The 24,185-nt window shown below is 43.0% G+C and overlaps 1 protein-coding gene across 1 annotated transcript in view; it reads right to left on the bottom strand.

The window, feature by feature from the left end:
- Nucleotides 1–24,185, bottom strand: part of LOC111970281 (CUGBP Elav-like family member 4) — a 142,038-nt gene that overhangs the window by 75,823 nt on the left and 42,030 nt on the right. Inside the window, exon 2 of the mRNA XM_023996936.2 lies at nt 23,954–24,036. Within this exon, the coding sequence (XP_023852704.1) occupies nt 23,954–24,036 (83 nt within the window). The remainder of the gene's footprint in view (nt 1–23,953; nt 24,037–24,185) is intronic.

The following is a 24,185-nucleotide window of genomic DNA, read 5'->3' as shown; positions in this document are numbered from 1 at the left end:
ACTGTACATTTATGTACATGTTTATTTCACTTTCGTTTATTTTCTATTTCACTTGCTTTGGCAATGTAAACATATGCTTCCCATGCCAATAAAGCTCCTTAAATTGGAATTGAGAGATTGAGAGAGTGAGGGAGAGGGAGAGAGAGAGACAGATGCAGCAGGAGAGAAAGAGAACAATGATGAAACAGCGATAGTGTGTGATAAATAGGGGGAGGACAAAAGAGAGCTACTGTAGAGAGAGACAGAAAAGAAAGAGCAATAGGGCAAGAGAGAGGGGCGACATCAATCGCTTTCGCTAAGGCAATGAAAAAGAGAGTCCGAAAAAAAGCAATTGTACAGTGGGACACAGAAGAGCCAAAGAGAGAGAGAAAGAGAATGTAGTAAGTGCACCAAGAGAAAAAAATGCATTTACTTTCTCTTTTCACCAGAGAGGGCAAAGTAAACCATCTATTACAGTTTACCTTCACCCATGGGAGATGTGAAATTGGGGCACTCAGAGAGGGCAGAATGAGAACCTGAGTTACCTTGTAATTCCCATGACATAAAATGCCTCGAGAGTATCAGAGCAACACATTGAGAGATCAGTAGTATAGTAATATAATAATATATTATACACTGGCTGGTTTGAGCCCTGAATTCTGATTGGCTGAAAGCCGTGGTATATCAGAATGTATACCATGTCTATGACAAAACATTTAGTTTTACTGCTCTAATTACGTTGGTACCCAGTTTATAATAGCAATAAGACACCTCGGGGATGTGTGATATATGGCCAATATACCACGACTAAGGGCTGTGTCCAGGCACTTTGCGTTGCGTTGGCCATATACCACACCTCCCTGGGCCTTATTGCTCAAATATATCCCATTTAACAGACACTTTCATCGAAAGCAACTTACCATCATGCGTGCATAAACTATAGAATAGTAACTAGTGTAGAATAGTATAGTAGCTAGGATAGTAGATATCCCACTGTCCTAAGTTAAAGATCTTCATTGTATTATCAGTTGTGTTTTGTGAAAAAACGAAACAATGTTTAAATGAATGGCCAGCTGTGTTGAACTAACACCACATGGAGTGTGCTTCAAATGGCACATTATTCCCTATACTGCACTACGTATGACCAGAGCCTGGGCCCTGGTCCAGCACAGTGCCTTCAGAAAGTATTCACAGCCCATTACTTTTTTAACATTTTGTTGTGTTACTGCCTGAATTTAAAATGTATTACATTTTGATTTTGTGTAACTGATCTACACACAATACTCCATTATGTCAAAATGGAATTTTGTTAGTAGAATATTTTTTTAATGAATAAAAACTGAAAATCTGAAATATCTTGAGTCAATAAGTATTTAACCSCTACCCCTAAATACGTTCAGAAGTATAAATGTGCTTAACAAATCAGATAATAAGTTGCATGGACTCATTCTGTGTTCAATACAATTGGTTAAAATACTTTTTTTATGACTACCCCATCTCTCTACCCCACATATACAATTATCTGTAAGGTCCCTCAATCTAGTAGTGATTTTCATGCACAGATTTAACCACAATGCCTTTCAAAGAAGTGTCTGATTGGTAGATGTGTAAAAGTTATTAATTAGGCTTTGGATGGTGTATCAATACACCCAGTCACTACAAAGATACAGGTGTCAGAGAGGAAGTAAACTGAGTTAGGAAGCCAAAGGTGATTTTAAAACAGTCCAAAACATGCATCCTGTTTGTAAAAAGAAACGGAATGGAGCTAAGCACAGGCAAAATCCTAGAGGACTACCTGTTTCAGTCTTCTTTCCAACAGACACTGGGAGATAAATTCACTTTTCAGCAGGACAATCTACACTGGAGTTGCTTATCAAGATGACATAGAATTTTTCTGAGTGGCTTCGTTAAAGTTTTGATTTTAAATTAGCTTTTTCATTTTTACCTTTATTTAAATAGGCAAGTTAGTTAAGAACAAATTCTTATATTCAATGACAACCTAGGAACAGTGGGTTAACTGCCTTGTTCAGAGGCAAGAACGACAGATTTTTACCTTGTCAGCCCGGGGATTCGATCTTGCAACCTTTCGGTTACTAGTCCAATGCTCTAACCACTAGGTTACCTGCCGCCCCAAAAATAACAATGGCCAAATATTGTACAATCATGGTGCAAAGTTCTTAGAAACTAACCCCCAAAATATTAGTAGCTGTAATCGCTGCCAAAGGTGTTTCAAACATGTATTGTCTCAGGCGGGTGAATACTTATCTAATCAAGATATATTAGTGTTCTATTTTTCATAACTGTTAGAATTTTTCTTCCACTTACATTAGAGTATTTTGTGTAGATCTTTGACCAAAAATTACAATTAAATCCATTTTAAACCCACTTTGTAACATAACTTTTTGGGAAAAAGTAAAGGGAAAGTATTCAGACCCCTTGACTTTTCCCACATTTTGTTACGTTACCATCTTATTCGAAAATTGTAAAAAAAAAAAAAATCTCTGCAATCTACACACAATACCCCATAGCGACAACGTGAAAACAGGTTATTAGAAATGTTTGCCAATGTAGAAAAAAACTAAACAGAAATACCTTATTTACATACTGCAAGTATTCACACACTTTGCTATGAGACTCGAAATTGAGGTCAGGTGCATTCTGTTTCCATTGATCATCCATGAGAGGTTTCTACAACTTGATTGGAGTCCACCTGTGGTAAATAAAATTGATTGGACATGATTGGAAAGGCACACACCTGTCTATATAAGGGCCCACAGTTGACAGTGCATGTCAGAGCAAAAAGCAAGCCATGAGGTCGAAGGAATTGTCCGTAAAGCTCTAAGACAGGATTGTGTTGACACACAGATCTGGGGAATGGTAAAATTCTGCAGCATTGAAGATCCCCAAGAACACAGTGGCCTCCATCATTCTTAAATGGACATTTTCAACCACCGAGACTATTCCTAGAGCTGGCCGCCCAGCCAAACTGAGCAATCAGGGAGAAGGGCCTTGGTCAGGGAGGTGACCAAGAACCCGATGGTCACTCTAACAGAGCTCCAGAGTTCCTCTGTGGAGATGAGAGAACCTTCCAGAAAGACAACCATCTGTGCAGCACTCCCACAATCAGGCCTATATGGTATAATGGCCAGACAGAAGCCTCTCCTCAGTAAAAGGCACATGACAGCCCGCTTGGAGTTTGACAAAAGGCACCTAAAGACTCTCAGCCCATGAGAAACACAATTCTCTGGTCTGATGAAACCAAGATGCCAAGAATGCCAAGAGTCACGTCAGGAGGAGACCTGGCACCATCCATATGATGAAGCACGGTAGTGGCAGCATCATGCTGTGGGGATGTTTTTCAGCGGCAGGGACTGGCTACCTAGTCAGGATCGAGGCAAAGATGAACGGAGTAAAGTACAGAAAGGTCCTTGATGAAAACCTGCTCCAGAGCACTCAAGATCTCAGACTGGGGCGAAGGTTCACCTTCCAACAGGACAATGACCCTAAGCACACAGCCAAGACAACGCAGGAGTGGCTGCGGGACAAATCTATGAATGTCCTTGAGTGGCCTAGCCAGAGCCTGGACTTGAACATCTCTGGAGAGACCTGGAAATAGCTGTCAGCAATGCTCTCCATCCAAACTGACAGAGCTTGAGATGATCTGCAGAGAAGAATGGTAGAAAAGCTTGTAGCGTCATACCCAAGAAGACACAAGGCTGTAATCGCTGCCAAAGGTGCTTCAACAATAAAGGGTCTGAATAGTTATGTAAATGTGATATCAGTTTTTATTTTTAATACATTTGGAGAAAAAAAAAACGTTTTTGCTTGTAGCTTTATGAAGGGGAAAAACAATTCCATAAATTTTAGAATGAGGCTGTAACGTAACAAGATGTGAAAAAAGTCAAGGGGTCTGAATACTTTCCAGCCTGAATTAAAAATGTAATAAATATATTTTTCTCCCTCATCTACACACAATACCTCATAATGACAGAGTGAAAACATGTTTTTAGAATTTGTAGCACATTTATTGAAATGAAATACAGAAATACTGTATCTAATTTACATAAGTAGTAACACCCCTCAGTCCAGGGCCAGCTCTAGCCTTTTGGGGACCCCAAGCGAGGTTTGGTTGAGGGCCCCTCCCACCTCACTAGCAAAATATTTTAGTGCACCCTTCCCCCCTCTTGATGGTGGAGAGAAACAGTTACGTTTTAAAGTTGATTTACTACATTTCTAATAATTTTGCCATGACTTGTTTTTTTTTTTAATTTCACCTTTATTTAACCAGGTAGGCTAGTTGAGAACAAGTTCTCATTTACATCTGCGACCTGGCCAAGACAAAGCAAAGCAGTGTGACACAAACAACAACACAGAGTTACACATGGAATAAACAAACATACAGTCAATAACACAATAGAGAAAGTCTATATACAGTGTGTGCAAATGAGGTAGGATAAGGGGGGTGAGGAAATAAATAGGCCATAGTGGCGAAATTATTACAGTTTGGCWAATTAAACACTGGGGTGATGGATGTGCAGAAGATGAGTGTGCAAGTAGTGGTACTGGGGTGCAAAGGAGCAAAATAAATAACAATATGGTGATGAGGTAGTTGGATGGGCTATTTACAGATTGGCTATGTACAGGTGCAGTGATCTGTGAGCTGCTCTGACAGCTGGTGCTTAAAGCCAGTGAGGGAGATATGAGTCTCCAGCTTCAGTGATTTTTGCAGTTCGTTCCAGTCATTGGCAGCAGAGAACTGGAAGGAAAGGCAACCGAAGGAGGAATTAGCTTTGGGGGTGACCAGTGAAATATACCTGCTGGAGCGCGTGCTGCGGGTGGGTGCTGCTATGGTGACGAGTGAGCTGAGATAAGGCGGGGCTTTATCTAACAATGACCTATAGATGACCTGGAGCCAGTGGGTTTGGCGATATGAAGCGGGGCCAGCCAACGAGAGCATACMGGTCGCAGTGGTGGGTAGTATATGGGGCTTTGGTGACAAAACAGATGGTACTGTGATAGACTGCATTCAATTTGCTGAGTAGAGTGTTGGAGGCTATTTTGTAAATGACATCGCCGAAGTCAAGGATCAGTAGGATAGTCAGTTTTACTAGGGTATGTTTGGCAGCATGAGTGAAGGATGCTTTGTTGCAAAATAGGAAGCCGATTCTAGATTTAATTTTGGAGATGCTTAATGTGAGTCTGGAAGGAGAGTTTACACTCTAACCAGACACCTAGGTATTTGTAGTTGTCCACATATTCTAAGTCAGAACCGTCCAGAGTAATGATGCTGGACGGGTGGGTAGGTGTGGGCAGCAATCGGTTGAAGAGCATGCATTTAGTTTTACTTGCATTTAAGAGCAGTTGGAGGCCACGGAAGGAGAGTTGTATGGCATTGAAGCTCGTCGYGTCCAAAGAAGCGCCAGAAGTATACAGAATGGTGTCGTCTGCGTAGAGGTGGATCAGAGAATCACCAGCAGCAAGAGCGACATCATTGATGAATACAGAGAAGAGAGTCGGCCCGAGGATTGAACCCCGTGGCACCACCATAGATACTGCCAGAGGTCGGGATGTGCTCGATAGCATTCCATTTAATCCGTTCCAGCCATTACTCTGAGCCCGTGCTCCCCAATGAAGGTGAAGCCGGCCTCCTGTGCTATTTGTACATATCGTTCTCAATTACCTCATACCCCTGCACATCGACCCGGTACGGGTACCCCCTGTATATAACCAAGTTATCCTTACTTATTGTTTATTTATTCCTTGTGTTATTCTTTTTTATATATCATTCTTCTATTTTTCTGTCTGTATTGTTGGGAATTATTTTAAATGTGTGACTACTGAAACAGTGAAAAGGTTGCAATAAAGGGAGAACAATGCACAGAAGTGATCCTTTTGACTACCCTTCTTTTACAGATATTTTTTAGAAATTGTATTTGCATAACAAATTAACAAAATCGTAAAAACATGATTTTGAACCAGATTTTTTWAAAACCTTTAAATTGAATTTAGAGACATATAATCTCTATTGTTCTCTGTAAATCTTCAATGGTGATTGCACGAATCGGACACATGTTGATTGATTAAATTACTTATGCATCTAATTAATTATGTCTTTCGGTGTTTCAATTATCACTTTACCTATCTTCATTTTAGCAAAATAACAGGTGTTTCAGTGTCAAGTGACAATCATAGAGATAAATAGAGGATACTAGATGGAAATAACTCGTTTTGGTATAGACATTGCCATTCCGGGCTTCCACCATTTAAAAGTAGTCAACTGGGTGGGAATTCATATGTGTTGGGAGTGATCAGTCAATGATCAAATTGGGTTGCCTATGGTTTGCAGGGGTGGAAGTAATGAATTACAAATACTCTTGTTACTGTAATTGATCAGCTTTGTTCGTAATTCAGTAATTTTGATTTTACTCAAGTATGTTTTGAAATAGGTATTGTACTTCGCTCCCTTTTCAAAACCATCCATTACAGAATACAAATTTGTAGGCTATCTCTGGTCTGATCCATAATAGACCCTTTTCCAGTACACAAAACACTGAGGTCACGGACACAAATGCATGCGATTCTTGGCAGCAGTAAGATGGCCATCGTCATCTGCACCCATTCAACATAGCCTAGATTTATGTTTTTATTACTTCTAAACAAAATAACTTTTGGGGGGGTTCTCATACGTTTACAATGATGTTTTGATTCTTGCTTGAACAGCCGCTAAGATTATATTTGGTTGTGATCTTTGCAAAATAACTATTTTGGATGCAGCAGTTGTTAGCTAGAATGCTAACACTCATTGATATATAGTGGCAAGAAAAAGTATGTGAACCCTTTAGAATTACCTGGATTTTTGCATAAATTGGTCATCAAATTTGATCTGATCTTCATCTAAGTAACAATAGACAAACAGTGTGCTTAAACTAATAACACACAAATTGTATTTTTCATGTCTATATTGAATACATCATTTAAACATTCACAGTGTAGGATGGGGAAAGTATGTGAACTCCTAGGCTCATGACTTCTCCAAAAGCTAATTGGAGTCAGGGGTCAGCTAACCTGGAGTCCAATCAATGAGACGAGATTGGAGATGTTGGTTAGAGCTGCCTTGCCCTATAAAAAACACACAAAATTTGAGTTTGATATTCACAAGAAGCATTGCCTGATGTGAACCATGCCGCAAACAAAAGAGATCTCAAAATACCTAAGATTAAGAATTGTTGACTTGCATAAAGCTGGAAAGGGTAAAAAAAGTATCTCTAAAAGCCTTGATGTCTATCAGTCCACAGTAAGACAAATTGTCTATAAATGGAGAAAGTTCAGCACTGTTGCTACTCTCCCTAGGAGTGGTCATCCTGCAAAGAGGACTGCAAGAGCACAGCGCAGAATGCTCAATGAGGTTAAGAAGAATCCTAGAGTGTCAGGTAAATACTTACAGATATCTCTTGAACATGCTAACATCTCTAACGAGTCTACGATACATAAAACACTAAACAACAATGGTGTTCATGGAAGGACACCACAGAAGAAGCCACTGCTGTCAACAACAAAAAACATTGCTGCATGTCTGAAGTTTGCAAAAGTGCATCTGGATTTTCCACAGCGCTACTGGCAAAATATTCGGTGAACAGATGAAACTACAGTTGAGTTGTTTGGAAGGAACACACAACACTATGTGTGGAGAAAAAGGCACAGCACACCAACATCAAAACCTCATCCCAACTGTAAAGTATGGTGGAGGGGGCATCATGATTTGCGGCTGCCTTGCTGCCAAAGGGCCTGGACAGCTTGCTATCATCGACCCAAAAATTAATTCCCAAGTGTATCAAGACATTTTGCAGAAGAATGTTAGGCTATCTGTCCGCCAGTTGAAGCTCAACAGAAGTTGGATGATGTAACAGGACAACGACCCAAAAAACAGAAGTAAATCAACAACAGAATGGCTTCAACAAAAGAAAATATACCTTCTGGAGTGGCCCAGTCAGAGTCCTGACCTCAACCCGATTGAAATGCTGTGGCATGACCTCAAGAGAGCAGTCCAAGAATATTGCTGAACTGAAACAGTTTTCTAAAGAGGAATGGTCCAGAATTCCTCCTGACCGTTGTGCAGGTCTGATCCGCAACTACAGAAAATGTTTGCTTGAGGTTATTGCTGCCAAAGGAGGGTCAACCAGTTATTAAATCCATGGGTTCACATACTTTTTCTACCCTGCAATGTTAATGTTTACACAGTGTGTTCAATGAAGACATGAAAACGTATAATTGTTTGTGTGTTATTAATTTAAGCAGACTGTTTGTCTATTGTTGTGTCCTAGATGAAGGTCCGATCAAATTTTATGACCAACATGTGCAGAAATTCAGATATTTTCAAAGGGTTCACATAATTTTTCTTGCCACTGTAGGCTCTAGCAAAAGCTAGCCAGAGAGACATTTTACTGATTGAAGTTGAAGTATTTTTTAAGTATAATGCAGTTGATTTGCAATAACACCAACATTATATTAAGCAGGACATTCATACGAGCCTTAAAATCCAATTTTAATTTTAAAGTTGTGTGAAATGCACAAATTTTTTGCTGCCATTCTATAAGAACTCCCCCTGGTTCTGCCGCCAACTTGCACGCATCGCCCTCTTGCGGCAATGTTTGTAAACACAGAAAATGGTCTATAGTAGATCATGAGGGCACAGAAAGTTTGCGAGAAATTATCGTTGTTTAGTCAGTGACCAAGCAAATCAAATGTCATGCTCTGCGCTAATACAGATCAATCATGTGCATACAAACTGAACGATGATGGTCTGAAGATTTTTAAAAAGGCAAAAATAACTTTGTTTAGTTTGAGACACATCATAAAAGAGAGGAAACGTTTATCAAAACAATGGGGATGGAAGAGACCGTGATCAGTTCTCCTACAAGCACAGGAGAGGCGGTATAATGTAAGCTTTGCTTACAGAGGATGGTGGAGGTGGCAGCCTACAAAATCTCTGCCTTAAACTTGAGGAAACATTGTAGAGGTAGTTAACTAGCTAGCTATGAATGCTCAAAATGTAGCTATGGAAATCTTTAACAGCTAGTAAATGTTAGCAAGCCATCCTTGCAGTTAAGTTAGCTAGTTATCTACATGTCTAACCACCACCTACTGATGATAGCACGTTGATGTCACTATGTGTATTGGTGGCTAGCTTGCTAGCTGGTGCAACAAGCACATACACAAACAATATCCCACAACCCAGGTGGGAACAATGGAGAACTTAAGTATGATCCCCAATTAGAGACAACGACAATCAGCTGCCTCTAATTGAGAACCATACAACAAAATAAACATAGAAATAGGAAAAATAGAAGAAAAAAAACCACCCCCCTAATCACGCCTTGACCTAGAACCCTGAGCGCTCTCTATGGTCAGGGCGTGACAGTACCCCCCCCCCCCCAAAGGAGCGGACTCCGGCCGCAAAACCTGTAACCAAATGGGGAGGGTAGTGGGGTGACTAGTGTCGGTGGCTGCTCCGGTGTGGGTCGTAATCCCCGCCCTGACCACGGATCCGGCCATGGAGCTGGGTTGGATGCCGTGCCTGGACTGGGCACCGACGCAGCGGAAGGCTCTGGCCATGGAGCTGGGTTGGACGCCGCGCCCGGACTGGGCACCGGCGCCGAGGAAGGCTCCGGCCTTGGAGCTGGACTGAACGCCGTGCCTGGACTGGGCGCTGGCGCAGAGGAAGGCTCCTTCCCTAGAGCTGGACTGGACGCCGTGCCTGGACTGGGCATCGGCGCAGAGGAAGGCTTCTGCCATGGAGCGGGACTGGACATCGTGCTTGGACTGGGCACCGGCGCAGAGGAAGGCTCCTGCCATGGAGCGAGACTGGTGACACGCACTTCGAGGCGGGTGCGGGGAGCTGGCACAGGACGTACCGGGCTGGGGAGGCGCACTGGAGGCCTGGTGCATGGAGCCGGCACAGGTGGCACCGGACTGGTGACACGCACTTCAGTGCGGGTGCGGTGAGCTGGCACAGAACGTACCAGCCTGGGGAGGCGCACTGAAGGCCTGGTGCGTGGAGACGGCATAGGTGGCACCGGATTGGTGACACGCAACTCAGTGCGGGTGCGGGGAGCTGGCACAGGACGTACCGGACTGGGGAGGCGCACTGGAGGCCAGATGCGTGGAGCCGGCACAGGTTTCACCAGACTGCTGACAGGCTCTTCAGGTCGAATGTTGTGCAGAACACACCTGACCAACATCTCTCTCCTCTCTCTCTCCCAACTTCTCCATCGCCTCCCTGACGGTCTCTGAATCTTCAGGGCGAGTGGGGGAGCTGGCACAGATGGCACCGGACTGATGACCCGCTCTTCAGGGCGAGTGCGAGGAACCGGCACAGGACGAACCGGACTGGGGAGGCGCACTGGAGGCCAGATGCGTGAAACCGGTGCAGATGGCACCGGACTGGTGTCACGCTCTTCAGCACGCCTGTGCTGCAGCATTCTCCTTGCTACCACCTCTCTCCGGTATCTTTCATCGAATTCCTCCACTGACTCCCAAACTGGCTCTGGCACTCCCGCTGCTCAGTCGACCACCCCATGTGCCCCCCACCCCCAAAAAAAGATTGGGTTTTCTGTGGCCGCGGCCCCCGGCGTCGTCGCTGTCCTTCCTGATCTTTATGCGACTCCCGCCAAGGAAGGGTCTCGCATCCACTCCTGATCTCCCTGAACTCACCTTCTCCTCCATGGCACGCTGCTTGGTCCTTGATTGGTGGGATATTCTGTCACGGTTGTTATGAGAGACGGACCAAGGCGCAGCGTGATTTGAGTTCCACATCCTTTAATTAAGTGAAACTTCTCAAAAACAATAAACAAGCAATGAACCGTGACTTACGTGGTGCAACAAGTACCTACACAAACAATATCCCGCAACCCAGGTGGGAACAATGGAGAACTTAAGTATGATCCCCAATTAGAGACAACGGCAATCAGCTGCCTCTAATTGGGAACCATACAACAAAACAAACATAGAAATAGGAAAACTAAAACACCCTCCTAGTCACGCCCTGACCTACAACACCATAGAGAACCCCGAGGGCTCTCTATGGTCAGGGCGTGAGAGTTGCTCTAAGATGGCAGCTCCAATTGTATCCTAACAAGGAACAGTCGGTTAATGTATTTGATTATTATATATTTTTTTATAAACATTTACTCTGTATTTGTAGCCAATATATAGTTTATCATTCTAATGCAACATCTGTAGCCCTTTCTCTGTTTCAGGGGGGTTTGCTCATACATCTTTATTTCCATGATGTTCTGTTGTTGCCTCCAGAGTTCATTTGACATTAAATCCTTTAGGAATATTCAGTGTGCCCCGGCACTCACCATTTGGCCTTGTATGGGTGAGTGAGTAAGTAATTAAGGAAAAGAGGGAGTTTGTGAGTGATTGAAAGACGGAGTGAGTGAGGAAAATCACCTTGAATTGGTGATTTGTTGCTTATGTACTTTATTTTGTATTGCTTATAATTCATTAAAACATTTTAATTGCTAGAAATGTTAAATTTATTTAAAAATATTAATAGAATTGACAAATCCATTGTTTTTTATATACAGTACCAGTGAAAAGTTTATCTTTATTTTTACTATTTTCTACATTGTTGAATAATAGTGAAGACATCACAACTATGAAATAACTCATGTAGTAAACAAAAAAGTATGAAACAAATCAAAATATATTCTTCAAAGTATCCACCGTTTGCCTTGATGACAGCTTTGCACACTCTTGGCATTCTCTCAACCAGCTTCATGAGTAATGATTTTCCAACAGTCTTGAAGGAGTTCCCACTGAGAACGTGTTTGCTGCTTTTCCTTCACTCTGCGGTCCAACTCAACCCAATCCATCTCAATTGGGTTGAGGTCGGGTGATTGTGCAGGCCAGGTCATCTGATGCAGCACTCACATCACTCTCCTTCTTGGTCAAATGGCCCTTACACAGCCTGGAGGTGTGTATTGGCTCATTGTCCTGTTGAAAAACAAATTATTGTCCCACTAAGCGCAAACCAGATGGGATGGCCTATCACTGCAGAACACTGTGGTAGCCATGCTGGTTAAGTGTGCCTTGAATTCTCAATAATTCACTGACACTGTCACCAGCAAAGCACCCCCACACCATCACTTCTCCTCCATGCTTCACGGTGGGAACCACACATGCGGAGATCATCTGTTCACCTACTCTGCATCTCAGAAAGACACTGCGGTTGGTACCAAAAATCTCAAATTTGGATTCATCAAACCAAAGGACAGATTTCCACCGGTCTAATGTCCATTGCTCGTGTTTTTTGGCCCAAGCATGTCTCTTCTTCTAATTGGTGTCCTTTAGTTGTGGTTTCTTTGCAGCAATTCGACCATGAAGACCTGATTCACGCAGTCTCTTCTAAACAGTTGATGTTGAGATGTGTCTGTTTCTTGAACTCTGTGATGCATTTATTTGACTGTAATGAACTTATCCTCTGCAGCAGAGGTAACTTTGGGTCTTCCTGTGGCGGTCCTCATGAGAGCCAGTTTCATCATAGCCCTTGATGGTTTTTGCGACTGCACTTGAAGAAACTTTCAAAGTTCTTGACATTTTCCGGATTGACTGACCTTTTGTCTTAAAGTAATGAAGAGCTTTCATTTCTCTTTGCTATTTGAGCTGTTCTTGCCATAATATGGACTTGGTCTTTTGCCAAATAGGGCTATGTTCTGTATAGCACCCCTACCTTGTCACAACACAACTGATTTGCTCAAACGCATTAAGAAGGAAAGAAATTCCACAAATGAACTTTTAACAAGGCACACCTGTTAATTGAAATGGATTCCAGGTGACTCCCTCATGAAGCTGGTTGAGAGAATGCCAATAGTGTGCAAAGCTGTCATCAAGGCAAAGGGTGGCTACTTTGAAGAATTTCAAATATAAAATATATTTTGATTTGTTGAACACATTTTTGGTTACAACATGATTCCATAAGTGTTAGTTCATAGTTTAGATTTCTTCATTATTATTCTACAATGTAAATTAAGAATGTAAATGAAGAAAAACCCTTGAATGGGTAGGTGTGTCTAAACTTTTGACTGGTATGTACCTAAACAATAAAAACTTAGTTCATACTGTACATTGATGTCCTCTCTTCCTTTGTCAATGCATTTCATTGAAAAGATCATGTGTAACAACGTTCAGTTAACCTTAGCGAAATTAGCTATATGGTCATTGTTTTTATTTTAAAAGTAACTAAGTTTCTTTTAGTCTGAGTACTTATTAAATGAGCGACTTTTTACTTTTACTTGAGTAGTTGTTTACACCAGTAGTTTTACTTCGACTTGAGTAAAATGTCATTAAGGTAACAGTACTTCAACTTGAGTAGGATATTTCAGTACTCTTTCCACCCCTGATGGTTTGCAAACCAAAGACTAATATTCAAGAGCCAAGACCAATATTTATACCAGGACACTGGTCCCAAGATCCAGACCCAGACACAGTGATTTGAGACCATGACAAGTTCAATACATAATTTATGTGGTCTTGAGTGGTCTCAAGACCAAGACCACTAGATCAAGAGTCCATGGGCCATTTCTTCAATTGTAAGAAACTCAAGTAGAGTAAACTCGAGTACAGTACAGAGCACAGTACAGTAAAGTACAGTATCGTACAGTAGTGCACAGTAGAGTACAATAGAGTAGGCTTAAGTACAGTACAGTAATTTGCTCAAACGCAGTAGAGTACAGTACAGTAGATTACAGTACAGTAGAGCACAGTACGGTCTGTCTGCCTGTATACAGGAGAGAGAGAGAGAGAGAGACAGAGATGGAGAGAGATAGAGAGAGAGCACTGGTGTGTCTACATCCCTGGACAGCCCCTATTGATCGCCACCCGGCACACATCACCACAACTTTCACAAATTGCTATTGAGAAGTGACCTGTAATGCAATTACTTCCCAATCCGGGGCCTCGGACACCATCAATTATTGAAAGCTGCCCGAGCCACGGCATGGCTGATACTGTTCCACCTCCACTCCCCGTGTTGTCATTCTGCTCCCCCAGATAAAACATATTATGGCTATGGGCAAAATGTCTAAATTGGGATTATTGGAATTAAGTGTTACATATTCCAGAGGTGTGTGTGTATGTCCTCTATTGAAGCTATACCTATGGACTCTGGTTAAAAGTAGTGCACTATATATGGAATAGGGTGCCATTTGCGATGCAATCATGGTCTTTGTGCAGACGTGCACGCCCTCTTAACCCCCCTTCTCTCCCAACACCCACACCCACACTCACAGAACCGAACCCCTGCCTCACCCAGAGAGCCAGGCAGTTATTGACCAATRAGGCGACTTATCGAGAAAGCTGCCATGAAAGTGGGTCACGCAGCCAATCAATGCTATAGATTTCTGGACCCGACATTATCTCTCCTCGGAAAAAAAGAAACAGACACAAATCAGTGGTACTGAGACACCTTTCTCTCTCTCTCTATCTCTCCCTCATCACCCATCTCTCTTTCCTCCTTTCCTTTCCTTTCCTTTCCTTTCCTTTCCTTTCCTTTCCTTTCCTTTCCTTTCCTTTCCTTTCCTTTCCTTTCCTTTCCTTTCCTTTCCTTTCCTTCCCTCAGTTATTTTTGTCCCTGTGTTGAACTGGGTGTAAGGGAGAGAGGGAAAGAGGGATGGCAGAAGTGTGTGTGTGTATTTGAACAGGCTCTGAAATGACACATTGATTCACGAGCTTCTAAATATTTTCATCTGGCTCCCAGTTTGAACTATTACAGTATGAGTCAATCGGTACCGAATTTCTGTGTGCGTGCGTGTTTGTGTGTGTGTGTGTGTGTGTGTGTGTGTGTGTGTGTGTGTGTGTGTGTGTGTGTGTGTGTGTGTGTGCACACAAGTGCATGTGTGTGTGTGATCTGCTTATTTTTTGTGGGGGAGAATGTGTTTGAAAGAGTGTGTGGGTGTGATGGTGGGTGTGTGAATGACAGAAAGAAATGCATATGTATGAAGCGTGTTTATGTCAGGGTGTATGAGAAAGATCTGTGTGTATTTGTCTTTCAGTGAGTGTGTGTCTGTGTGTGTGTGTGTCTTTGCCCCTGTATATGTATCTGTGCGTGTTTGAATGCTCACGGCTTTACACGTGTGTATTTGTGTATGTGTGTTTATGAGTGTGAGAGAGTATTTGTGTGTGGGTGTTTACACACAAGGTACAGGCTGATCATGCCCCGTGTCCTCCCTCCCTCCCTCCCTCCCTCCTAGGGAGGCCCTGTGCCAAAATCAATAGAGGCTTTCTGATGCATCATGCTGTTGTATGAGTCTGAAACGTGAGAGGGAATATGTCGTCCAGAGGCACACATTGGGACATGTCCCGTTTTATACAGGTCATTTACACTCTCTTAAACTTCCCCGGTGAATTATTTCATAGACGCACACTTTGAATAAATAATCTAATGCAACATTTCTTATGTTTAGTTTATGTCTGGCATTGGTTTGACCTCCGCATAAGTTTTTCTTTGTAAAAGGTGGGAACCTGATAATGTGCCAGCAGCTGTGAAAACCTGCGGTGGTACACAAGTACAAAGTCTAATCAATGTCAATCAGTAATCAGTCACTTCAACTGTGATTATGATACATAAAAACAAAGAAGTATCTTATCCTACTAAAATACATACTAGTAGCTTAGCTGACTCCACACAAAGGACTGTATTACCAAATTACAAATCTGGCCCTCATACCATCATGGCCACCTTATCATCCCTAGCATACAATTGGCTCATTCATCCCCTTCCTCTCCCTTGTAACTATTCCCCAGGTTGTTGGAATGTGTTCTCAGTCAACTTACCTGGTAAAATAAGGGTTAATAAATAACAAATAAAATGTTGAATGCACCACTAACTGATACAATCAATTACCACTAGCATTGCTACATTCTAGCCAGGAAATTCTGGACTTTGCTAGATATCCAGCTAAACGTCAACATGCTAGGAAGTCGAAAATAAGATCAAACTTCCAAAAGTTGAACTATCACTTGTAATATTAGGTCAGAGATACTCAAATCAAGCACAGTTACACTTTTTTGTTTTGCCTGGTAGGTAACTGCATTCACCTGGTGCACCGGGTCTAAATCAATCCCTGACTAAAGGGCGAGAATGAAAATAAGCGGTGGAAATGGACTCAAGCTCCAGATTTGAGTATCCCTGCAGTAGGTATAGTGCATTTGGAAAGTATTCAGACCCCTTGACTTTTTCCACAGTTTGTTAAGTTACAGCCTTATTCTAAAATCGATTGAAGATCTTTTTCCTGTTATCAATCTACAATACCCCATAATGACAAAGTGAAAACAKGTTTGTAGAAATGTTTGCACATAAAAAAAATAATAATACAGAAAACCTTATTTAAAGAGGTATTCAGAGCTCAGGTGCATCCTGTTTCCACTGATCATCCTTGAGAGGTTTCTACAACTTGATTGGAGTCCACCTGTGGTAAATTTAATTGATTTGACATGATTTRGAAAGAAACACACCTTATAAGGTCCCATAGTTGACAATGCATGTAAGCACGAAAACCAAGCCATGAGGTCGAAGGAATTGTCCGTAGAGCTCTGAGACAGGATTGTGTCGAGGCACAGATCTGGGGAAGGGAACCAAAACATTTCTGTAGCATTGAAGATCCCCAAGAACACAGTGGCCTTCATCATTCTTAAATGGAAGAAGTTTGGAACCACCAAGACACTTCCTAGAGATGGCCGCCCGGCCAAACTGAGCAATCGGGGGAGAAGGGCATTGGTCAGGGAGGTGGCAAAGAACCTGATGGTCACTCTGACAGAGCTCCAGAGTTCCTCTGTGGAGATGGGAGAACCTTCCAGAAGGAAAACCATCTCTGCAGCACTCCACCAATCAGGTATTTATGGTAGAGTGGCCAGACGGAAGCCACTCCTCAGTAAAAGGCACATGACAGCCCCTTGGAGATTCTCTGGTCTGATGAAACCAAGAACTCTTTGGCCTGAATGCCAAGCATCACGTCTGGAGGAAACCTCGCACCATCCCTACGGTGAAGCATGGTGCTGACAACATCATGCTGTGGGGATGTTTTTCAGAGGCATGTACTGGGAAACTAGTCAGGATGGAGGGAAAGATGAACGGAGCAAAGTACAGAGAGATCCTTGATTAAAACCTGCTCCAGAGTGCTCAGGACCTCAGACTGGGGGGCGACAGTTCACCTTCCAACAGGACAACGACCCTAAGTATACAGCCAAGACAACACAGGAGTGGCTTCGGGACAAGTCTCTGAATGTCCTTGACTGGCCCAACCAGAACCCAAACATGAACCCAATCAAACATCTCTGGAGAGACATGAAAATAGCTGTGCAGCGACACTCCCTATCCAACCTGACAGAGCTTGAGAGAATCTGCAGAGAATAACGGGGGAAACTCCCCAAATACAGGTGTACCTGTGTACCTCAAATACAGGTGTACCTCATACCCAAGAAGACTTGAGGCTGTAATTGCTGCCAAAGGTGCTTCAACAAAGTATTGAGTAGAGGGTCTGAATACTTATGTAAAAGGGATTTAAATTCTTTTTTTTTTAATACATTTGCAAAAAAATATATGATAACTGTTTCTGCTTTGTCATTATGGGTTATTGTGTGTAGATTGATGAGATGGATAGTTGGGTAAAAAGAGAAGAATCAAATGCGGATTACACAGCATATAAAATGTCCCACTGCCTTTCTCATCTCTCTGCCAAGTCCCTGTTCTTTCCCTAATGAACTCATTTGATGCGTTTTGCCGTCTTCACCTCTATAAGGCTTCATAGAATGCATCTCCCAGACTCGTCTGCTTCTTTAAGATTGGCTGCTCATACTAGGACTGTCCCAGACAATTATAGCTGTTTACTTAACATTTACAATGAGTCGACAAATCTGAGCAATCATCGGCGGATCCGATCAGGGATCGACTAATTAGCATTTCTTATTAAACGATGGTGATGGGTAGTGACTTCAATTACATTTATTTGACAAACGCTACGGGGGCTGATCTAGTCTAGTCGCTAAAGCTTTCAAAATGTATGGATCGCTACATGAAAAAAGGCCCTTTATTGCTAACAATAGATGCCGTACCGCGTACAACACTCAATAAGACAAAAACTTCCAACGCAAACACGTTCCATGTGAATGTAAAATCCCCTTCTCGTTCAAGCCAAATATTTAATCTCTCTTATTTTTTTGTGTGTGACTATGCCATTCCTGCTCTGTGGGAAGAAGGGAAGGGGGGATGAAATAAGAGAAGGAGTGAGGGATCCACAGCGGCAGAGGCAGCACACGCCTCCTCTCTTCCCCACTGCACGTCTATGATGTCATAATCATTCACATCAAAGGCTTTCTGCTCAACACGGCGACTGTCAACCTCCCTGGAGGCGTCATTAAAAAACGAACAGACCCAACCAAGCGAGCCCTGACAGAGACGCATCAAAACTCTGGCAAATCAACACACACATACGCACGCACGCACGCACACACAAACACACACACACACACACACACACACACACACACACAACACAACACACACACACACACACACACACACACACACACACACACACACACACACACACACACACACACACACACACACACACACACAACACACACACACACACACACACCACACACAACAGCTATAAATAGGCTGGCTCTGATGTGATGCTGTGTGGTTTCTCCTTTGTGGTTAGTGTGACTGTCAGAGGGAGAATGAAAAGGGGAGGTGAGGGGGAGAAAGAAGGAGATTGAAGCATGGAAAGAAAGAAAGCGAACAAATGTGAAAAAGGACATGTGTGGGCATGTGTGGTAGTGTATACGGTATGTCAACAGAAAGTTAGTAAATAAATACAAATGTGTGTTACATTTGAGAATTAACGTGTGGTGGCGAGCTGCATGGGTGTCGAATTGGTTTGTCATTTGATATTGTTTTTTACATTTTATTTCACCTTTATTTAACCCAGTAGGCTAGTTGAGAACAAGTTCTCATTTACAACTGCGACCTGGCCAAGATAAAGCAAAGCAGTGCGACACAAACAACACAGAGTTACACATGGAATAAAAAACATACAGTCAATAATACAAGAGAAAAAGTCTATATACAGTGTGTGCAAATGAGGTAGGATAAGGGAGGTAAGGAAATAAATAGGCCATAGTGGAGAGATAATTACAATATAGCAATTAAACACTGGAGTGATAGATGTGCAGAAGATGAATGTGCAAGTAGAGATACTGGGGTGCAAAGGAGCAAAAAATAAATAACAGTATGGGGATGAGGCAGTTGGATGTGCTATTTACAGATGGGCTATGTACATGTGCAGTGATCTGTGAGCTGCTCTGACAGCTGGTGCTTAAGGTTATTGAGGGAGATACTGTATGAGTCTCCAGCTTCAGTGATTTTTTGCAGTTCGTTTAAGTCATTGGCAGCAGAGAACAGGAAGGAAAGCGGGCCAAAGGAGGAATTGGCTTTAGGGGTGACCAGTGAAATATACAGTTGAAGTCGGAAGTTTACATACATTTAGGTTGGAGTCATTAAAACTTGTTTTTAAACCACTCCACAAATGTCTTGTTAACAAAATATAGTTTTGGCAAGTCAGTTAGGACATCTACTTTGTGCATGACACAAGTAATTTTTCCAACAAATGTTTACAGACAGATTATTTCACTTATATTCACTGTATCACAATCCCAGTGGATCAGAAGCCGTGAAGGTACCACGTTCATCTGTACAAACAATAGTAGGCAAGTATAAACACCATGGGACCACGCAGCTGTCATACCGCTCAGGAAGGAGACACGTTTTGTCTCCTAAAGATGAACGTACTTTGTTGCGAAAAGTGCAAATCAATCCAGAACAACAGCAAAGGACCTTGTGAAGATGCTGGAGGAAACAGGTACAAAATTATTTATATCCCAAGTAAAACGAGTCCTATATCGACATAACCTGAAAGGTCACTCAGCAAGGAAGAAGCCACTGCTCCAAAACCGCCATAAAAAAAGCCAGACTACAGTTTGCAACTGCACATGGGGACAAAGATTATACTTTTTGGAAAATGTCCTCTGGTCTGATGAAACAAAAATAGAACTGTTTGGCCATAATGACCATTGTTATGTTTGGAGGAAAAAGGGGGAGGCTTGCAGGCCGAAGAACACCATCCCAACCGTGAAGCTTGGGGGTGGCAGCATCATGTTGTGGGGGTGCTTTGCTGCAGGAGGGTCTGGTGCACTTCACAAAATAGATGGAATCATGAGGAGGAAACATTATGTGGATATATTGAAGCACCATCTCAAGACATCAGTCTGGAAGTTAAAACTTGGTCGCAAATGGGTCTTCCAAATGGACAATGACCCCAAGCATACTTCCAAAGTTGTCGCAAAATGGCTTAAGGACAACAAAGTCAAGGTATTGGAGTGGCCATCACAAAAGCCCTGACCTCACTCCTAATAGAAAATGTGTGTGCAGAACTGAAAAGGCGTGTGCGAGCAAGGATGCCAACAAACCTGACTCAGTTCCACAGCTCTGTAGGAGGAATGGACCAAAAATTCACCCCAACTTATTAGGGGAAGGTTGTGGAAGGTTACCAAAACGTTTTGACTCAAGTTAAACAATTTAAAGGCAATGCTACCAAATACTAATTGAGTGTATGTAAACTTCTGAGCCACTGGGAATGTGATGAAAGAAATAAAAGCTGAAATAAATCATTCTCTCTATTATTATTCTGACATTTCACATTCTTAAAATAAAGTTGTGATCCTAACTGGCCTAAGACAGGGAATTTTTACTAGGATTAAATGTCAGGAATTGTGAAAAACTGAGTTTAAATGTATTTGGCTAAGGTGTATGTAATCTTCCGACTTCAACTGTACCTGCTGGAGCGCGTGCTATGGGTGGGTGCTGCTATGGTGACCAGTGACCTGAGATAAGGCGGTGCTTTACCTAGCAAAGACATAGATGACCTTGAGCCAGTGGGTTTGGTGAAGAATATAAAGCGAGGGCCAGCTAACGAGAGCATATAGGTCGCAGTGGTGGGTAGTATGTGGGACTTTGCTGACAAAATGGATGGAATTGTGATAGACTGCATCCAATTTGCTGAGTATAGTGTTGGAGGCTATTTTGTAAATGACAACGCCGAAGTCAAGGATCGGTAGTATAGTCAGTTTTACGAGGGTATGTTTGGCAGCATGAGTGAAGGATGCTTTGTTGCAAAATAGGATGCCAATTCTAGATTTAATTTTGGATTGGAGATGCTTAATGGGAGTCTGGAAGGAGAGTTTACAGTCTAACCAGACACCTATGAATTTGTAGTTGTCCACATATTCTAAGTCAGAACCGTCCAGAGTAGTGTGCTGGACGGGCGGGCCGGTGCGGGCAGCAATCGGTTGAAGAGCATGCATTTACTTTTACTTGCATTTAAGAGCAGTTGGAGGCCACGGAAGGAGAGTTGTATGGCATTGACGCTCGTCTGGAGGTTAGTTAACCCAGTGTCCAAAGAAGGGCCAGAAGTATACAGAATGGTGTCGTCTGTGTAGAGGTTGATCAGAGAATCACCAGCAGCAAGAGCGACATCATTGATGTATACAGAGAAGAGAGTTGGCCCGAGAATTGAACCCTGTGGCACCCCCATAGAGACTGCCAGAGGTCCCAACAGGCCCTCAAATTTGACACACTGAACTCTGTCAGAGAAGTAGTTGGTGAGGCAGTCATTTGAGACACCAAGGCTATCGAGTCTGCCAATAAGAATGTGGTGATTGACAGAGTCGAAAGCCTTGGCCAGGTCGATGAATAGAGCTGCACAGTATTGTCTCTTATCAATGACGGTTATGATATCAGTTTGGACCTTGAGGGTGGCTGAGGTGCAACCATGACCAGCTCGGAAACCAGATTGCATAGCGGAGAAGGTACGGTGGGATTCGAAATGGTCGGTGATCTGTTTGTTAACTTGGCTTTCGAAGACCTTAGAAAGGCAGGGTAGGATAGATATAGGTCTGTAGCAGTTTGGGTCTAGAGTGTCTCCCCCTTTGAAGAGGGGGATGACTGCGGCAGCTTTCCAATCTTTGGGGATCTCAGACAATACGAAAGAGAGGTTGAACAGGCTAGTAATAGGGGTTGCAACAATTTCGGCGGATAATTTTAGAAAGAGAGGGTCCAGATTGTCTAGCCCAGCTGATTTGTAGGAGTCCAGATTTTGCAGCTCTTTCAGAACATCAGCTATCTGGATTTGGGTGAAGGAAAAATGGGGGAGGCTTGAGCAAGTTGCTGCGGGGGGTAGCCAGGTGGAAAGCACGGCCAGACGTAGAAAAATGCTTATTGAAATTCTCAATTATCGTTTATTAATCAGGGGTGACAGTGTTTCCTAGCCTCAGTGCAGTGGGCAGCTGGGAGGAGGTGCTCTTCTTCTCCATGGTCTTTACAGTGTCCCAAAACTTTTTGGAGTTTGTGCTACAGTATGCACATTTCTGTTTGAAAAAGCTAGCCTTTGCTTTCCTAACTGCCTGTGTATATTGGTTCCTAACTTCCCTGAAAAGTTGGATATCGCGGGGGCTWTTCGATGGTAATGCAGTACGCCACAGGATGTTTTTGTGCTGGTCAAGGGCAGTAAGGCCTGGAGTGAACCAAGGGTTATATCTGTTCCTGGTTCTACATTTTTTGAATGGGGCATGCTTATTTAAGATGATGAGGAAAGCACTTTTAAAGACTAACCAGGCATCCTTTACTGACGGAATGAGGTCAATATCCTTCCAGGATACCCTGGCTAGGTCGATTTGAAAGGCCTGCTCGCTGAAGTGTTTTAGGGAGCGTTTGACAGTGATGGGGGGCGGTCGCTTGACCGCAAACCCACTACGGACGCAGGCAATGAGGCAGTGATCGCTGAGATCCTGGTTGAAGACAGCAGAGGTGTATTTGGAGGGCAGGTTGGTTAGGATGATATCTATGAGGGTGCCCGTGTTTACAGATTTGGGGTTGTACCTGGTAGGTTCATTGATCATTTGTGTGAGATTGAGGGCATCAAGCTTAGATTGTTGGATGGCCGGAGTGTTAAGCATGTCCCAGTTTAGGTCACCTAACAGCATGAGCTCTGAAGATAGATGGGGGGCAATCAATTCACATATGGTGTCCAGTGCACAGCTGGGGGCAGAAGGTGGTCTATAGCAAGCAGCAACGACAGGTGGATTTTTAAAAGTAGAAGCTCAAATAGTTTGGGCACAGACCTGGATAGTAAGACAGAACTCTGAAGGCTATCTCTGTAGTAGATTGCAACTCCGCCCCCTTTGGCAGTTCTATCTTGTCTGAAAATGTTATAGTTAGGGATGGAAATTTCAGGGCTTTTGTTCTTCCTAAACCAGGATTCAGACACGGCTCGGACATCCGGGTTGGCAGAGTGTGCYAAAGCAGTGAATAAAACAAACTTAGGTAGGAGGCTTCTAATGTTAACATGCATGAAACCAAGGCCTTTACGGGTACAGAAGTCAACAAATGAGAGCGCCTAGGGAGTGGGAGWRGAGCTAAGCACTGCAGGGCCTGGATTAACCTCTACATCACCAGAGGAGCAGAGGAGGAGTAGGATAAGGGTACAGCTAAAGGCTATAAGAACTGGTCGTCTAGTACGTTCGGAACAGAGAGTAAAAGGAGCAGGTTTCTGGTCACGGTAGAATAGATTCAAGGCATAATGTACAGACAAAAGTATGGTAGGATGTGAATACAGTGGAGGTAAACCTAGGCATTGAGTGACGATGAGAATGATATTGTCTCTATAAACATCATTATTTTACCATTAGTTTACCATGTATTCTCCTGGCTGTATGAGAAGGTGCTTGAGGGGATATACAGTACATAGAGCAAATGGGCACCCTCTTCTCTATTTAGTGCACTAGCTCTGGTCAGAAGTAGTACACTATATAGGGAATAGGGTTCGAAGACTATGACACTGTGGTGGTAACATACCCCTGGCAGGGTCTTCTGCTCATGGAGGGCATTCTGAGCTTTCAGGGCTGACTCTCTGGTACAGTAGGTAAGGAAGGCACAGCCTGAGAGAGAGGACAGAGAGGGCAGAGAGATGGTAAAGAAATGTTAGCATACTGGGACAAACACTGAGAGACAGCAACTGGAGGAGGAGACCACTCAAAACCATCACAGAGAAAAGCCAAAAACAACACAACCAGCCGTCCCTGAGTAA

The sequence above is a fragment of the Salvelinus sp. IW2-2015 genome, linkage group LG11 (assembly GCF_002910315.2).
Source record: "Salvelinus sp. IW2-2015 linkage group LG11, ASM291031v2, whole genome shotgun sequence".
NCBI classification, from domain to species: domain Eukaryota; kingdom Metazoa; phylum Chordata; class Actinopteri; order Salmoniformes; family Salmonidae; genus Salvelinus; species Salvelinus sp. IW2-2015.
The sequence above is the reverse complement of the archived record's forward strand: the minus strand, read 5'-3'. Positions and strand labels throughout refer to the sequence as shown.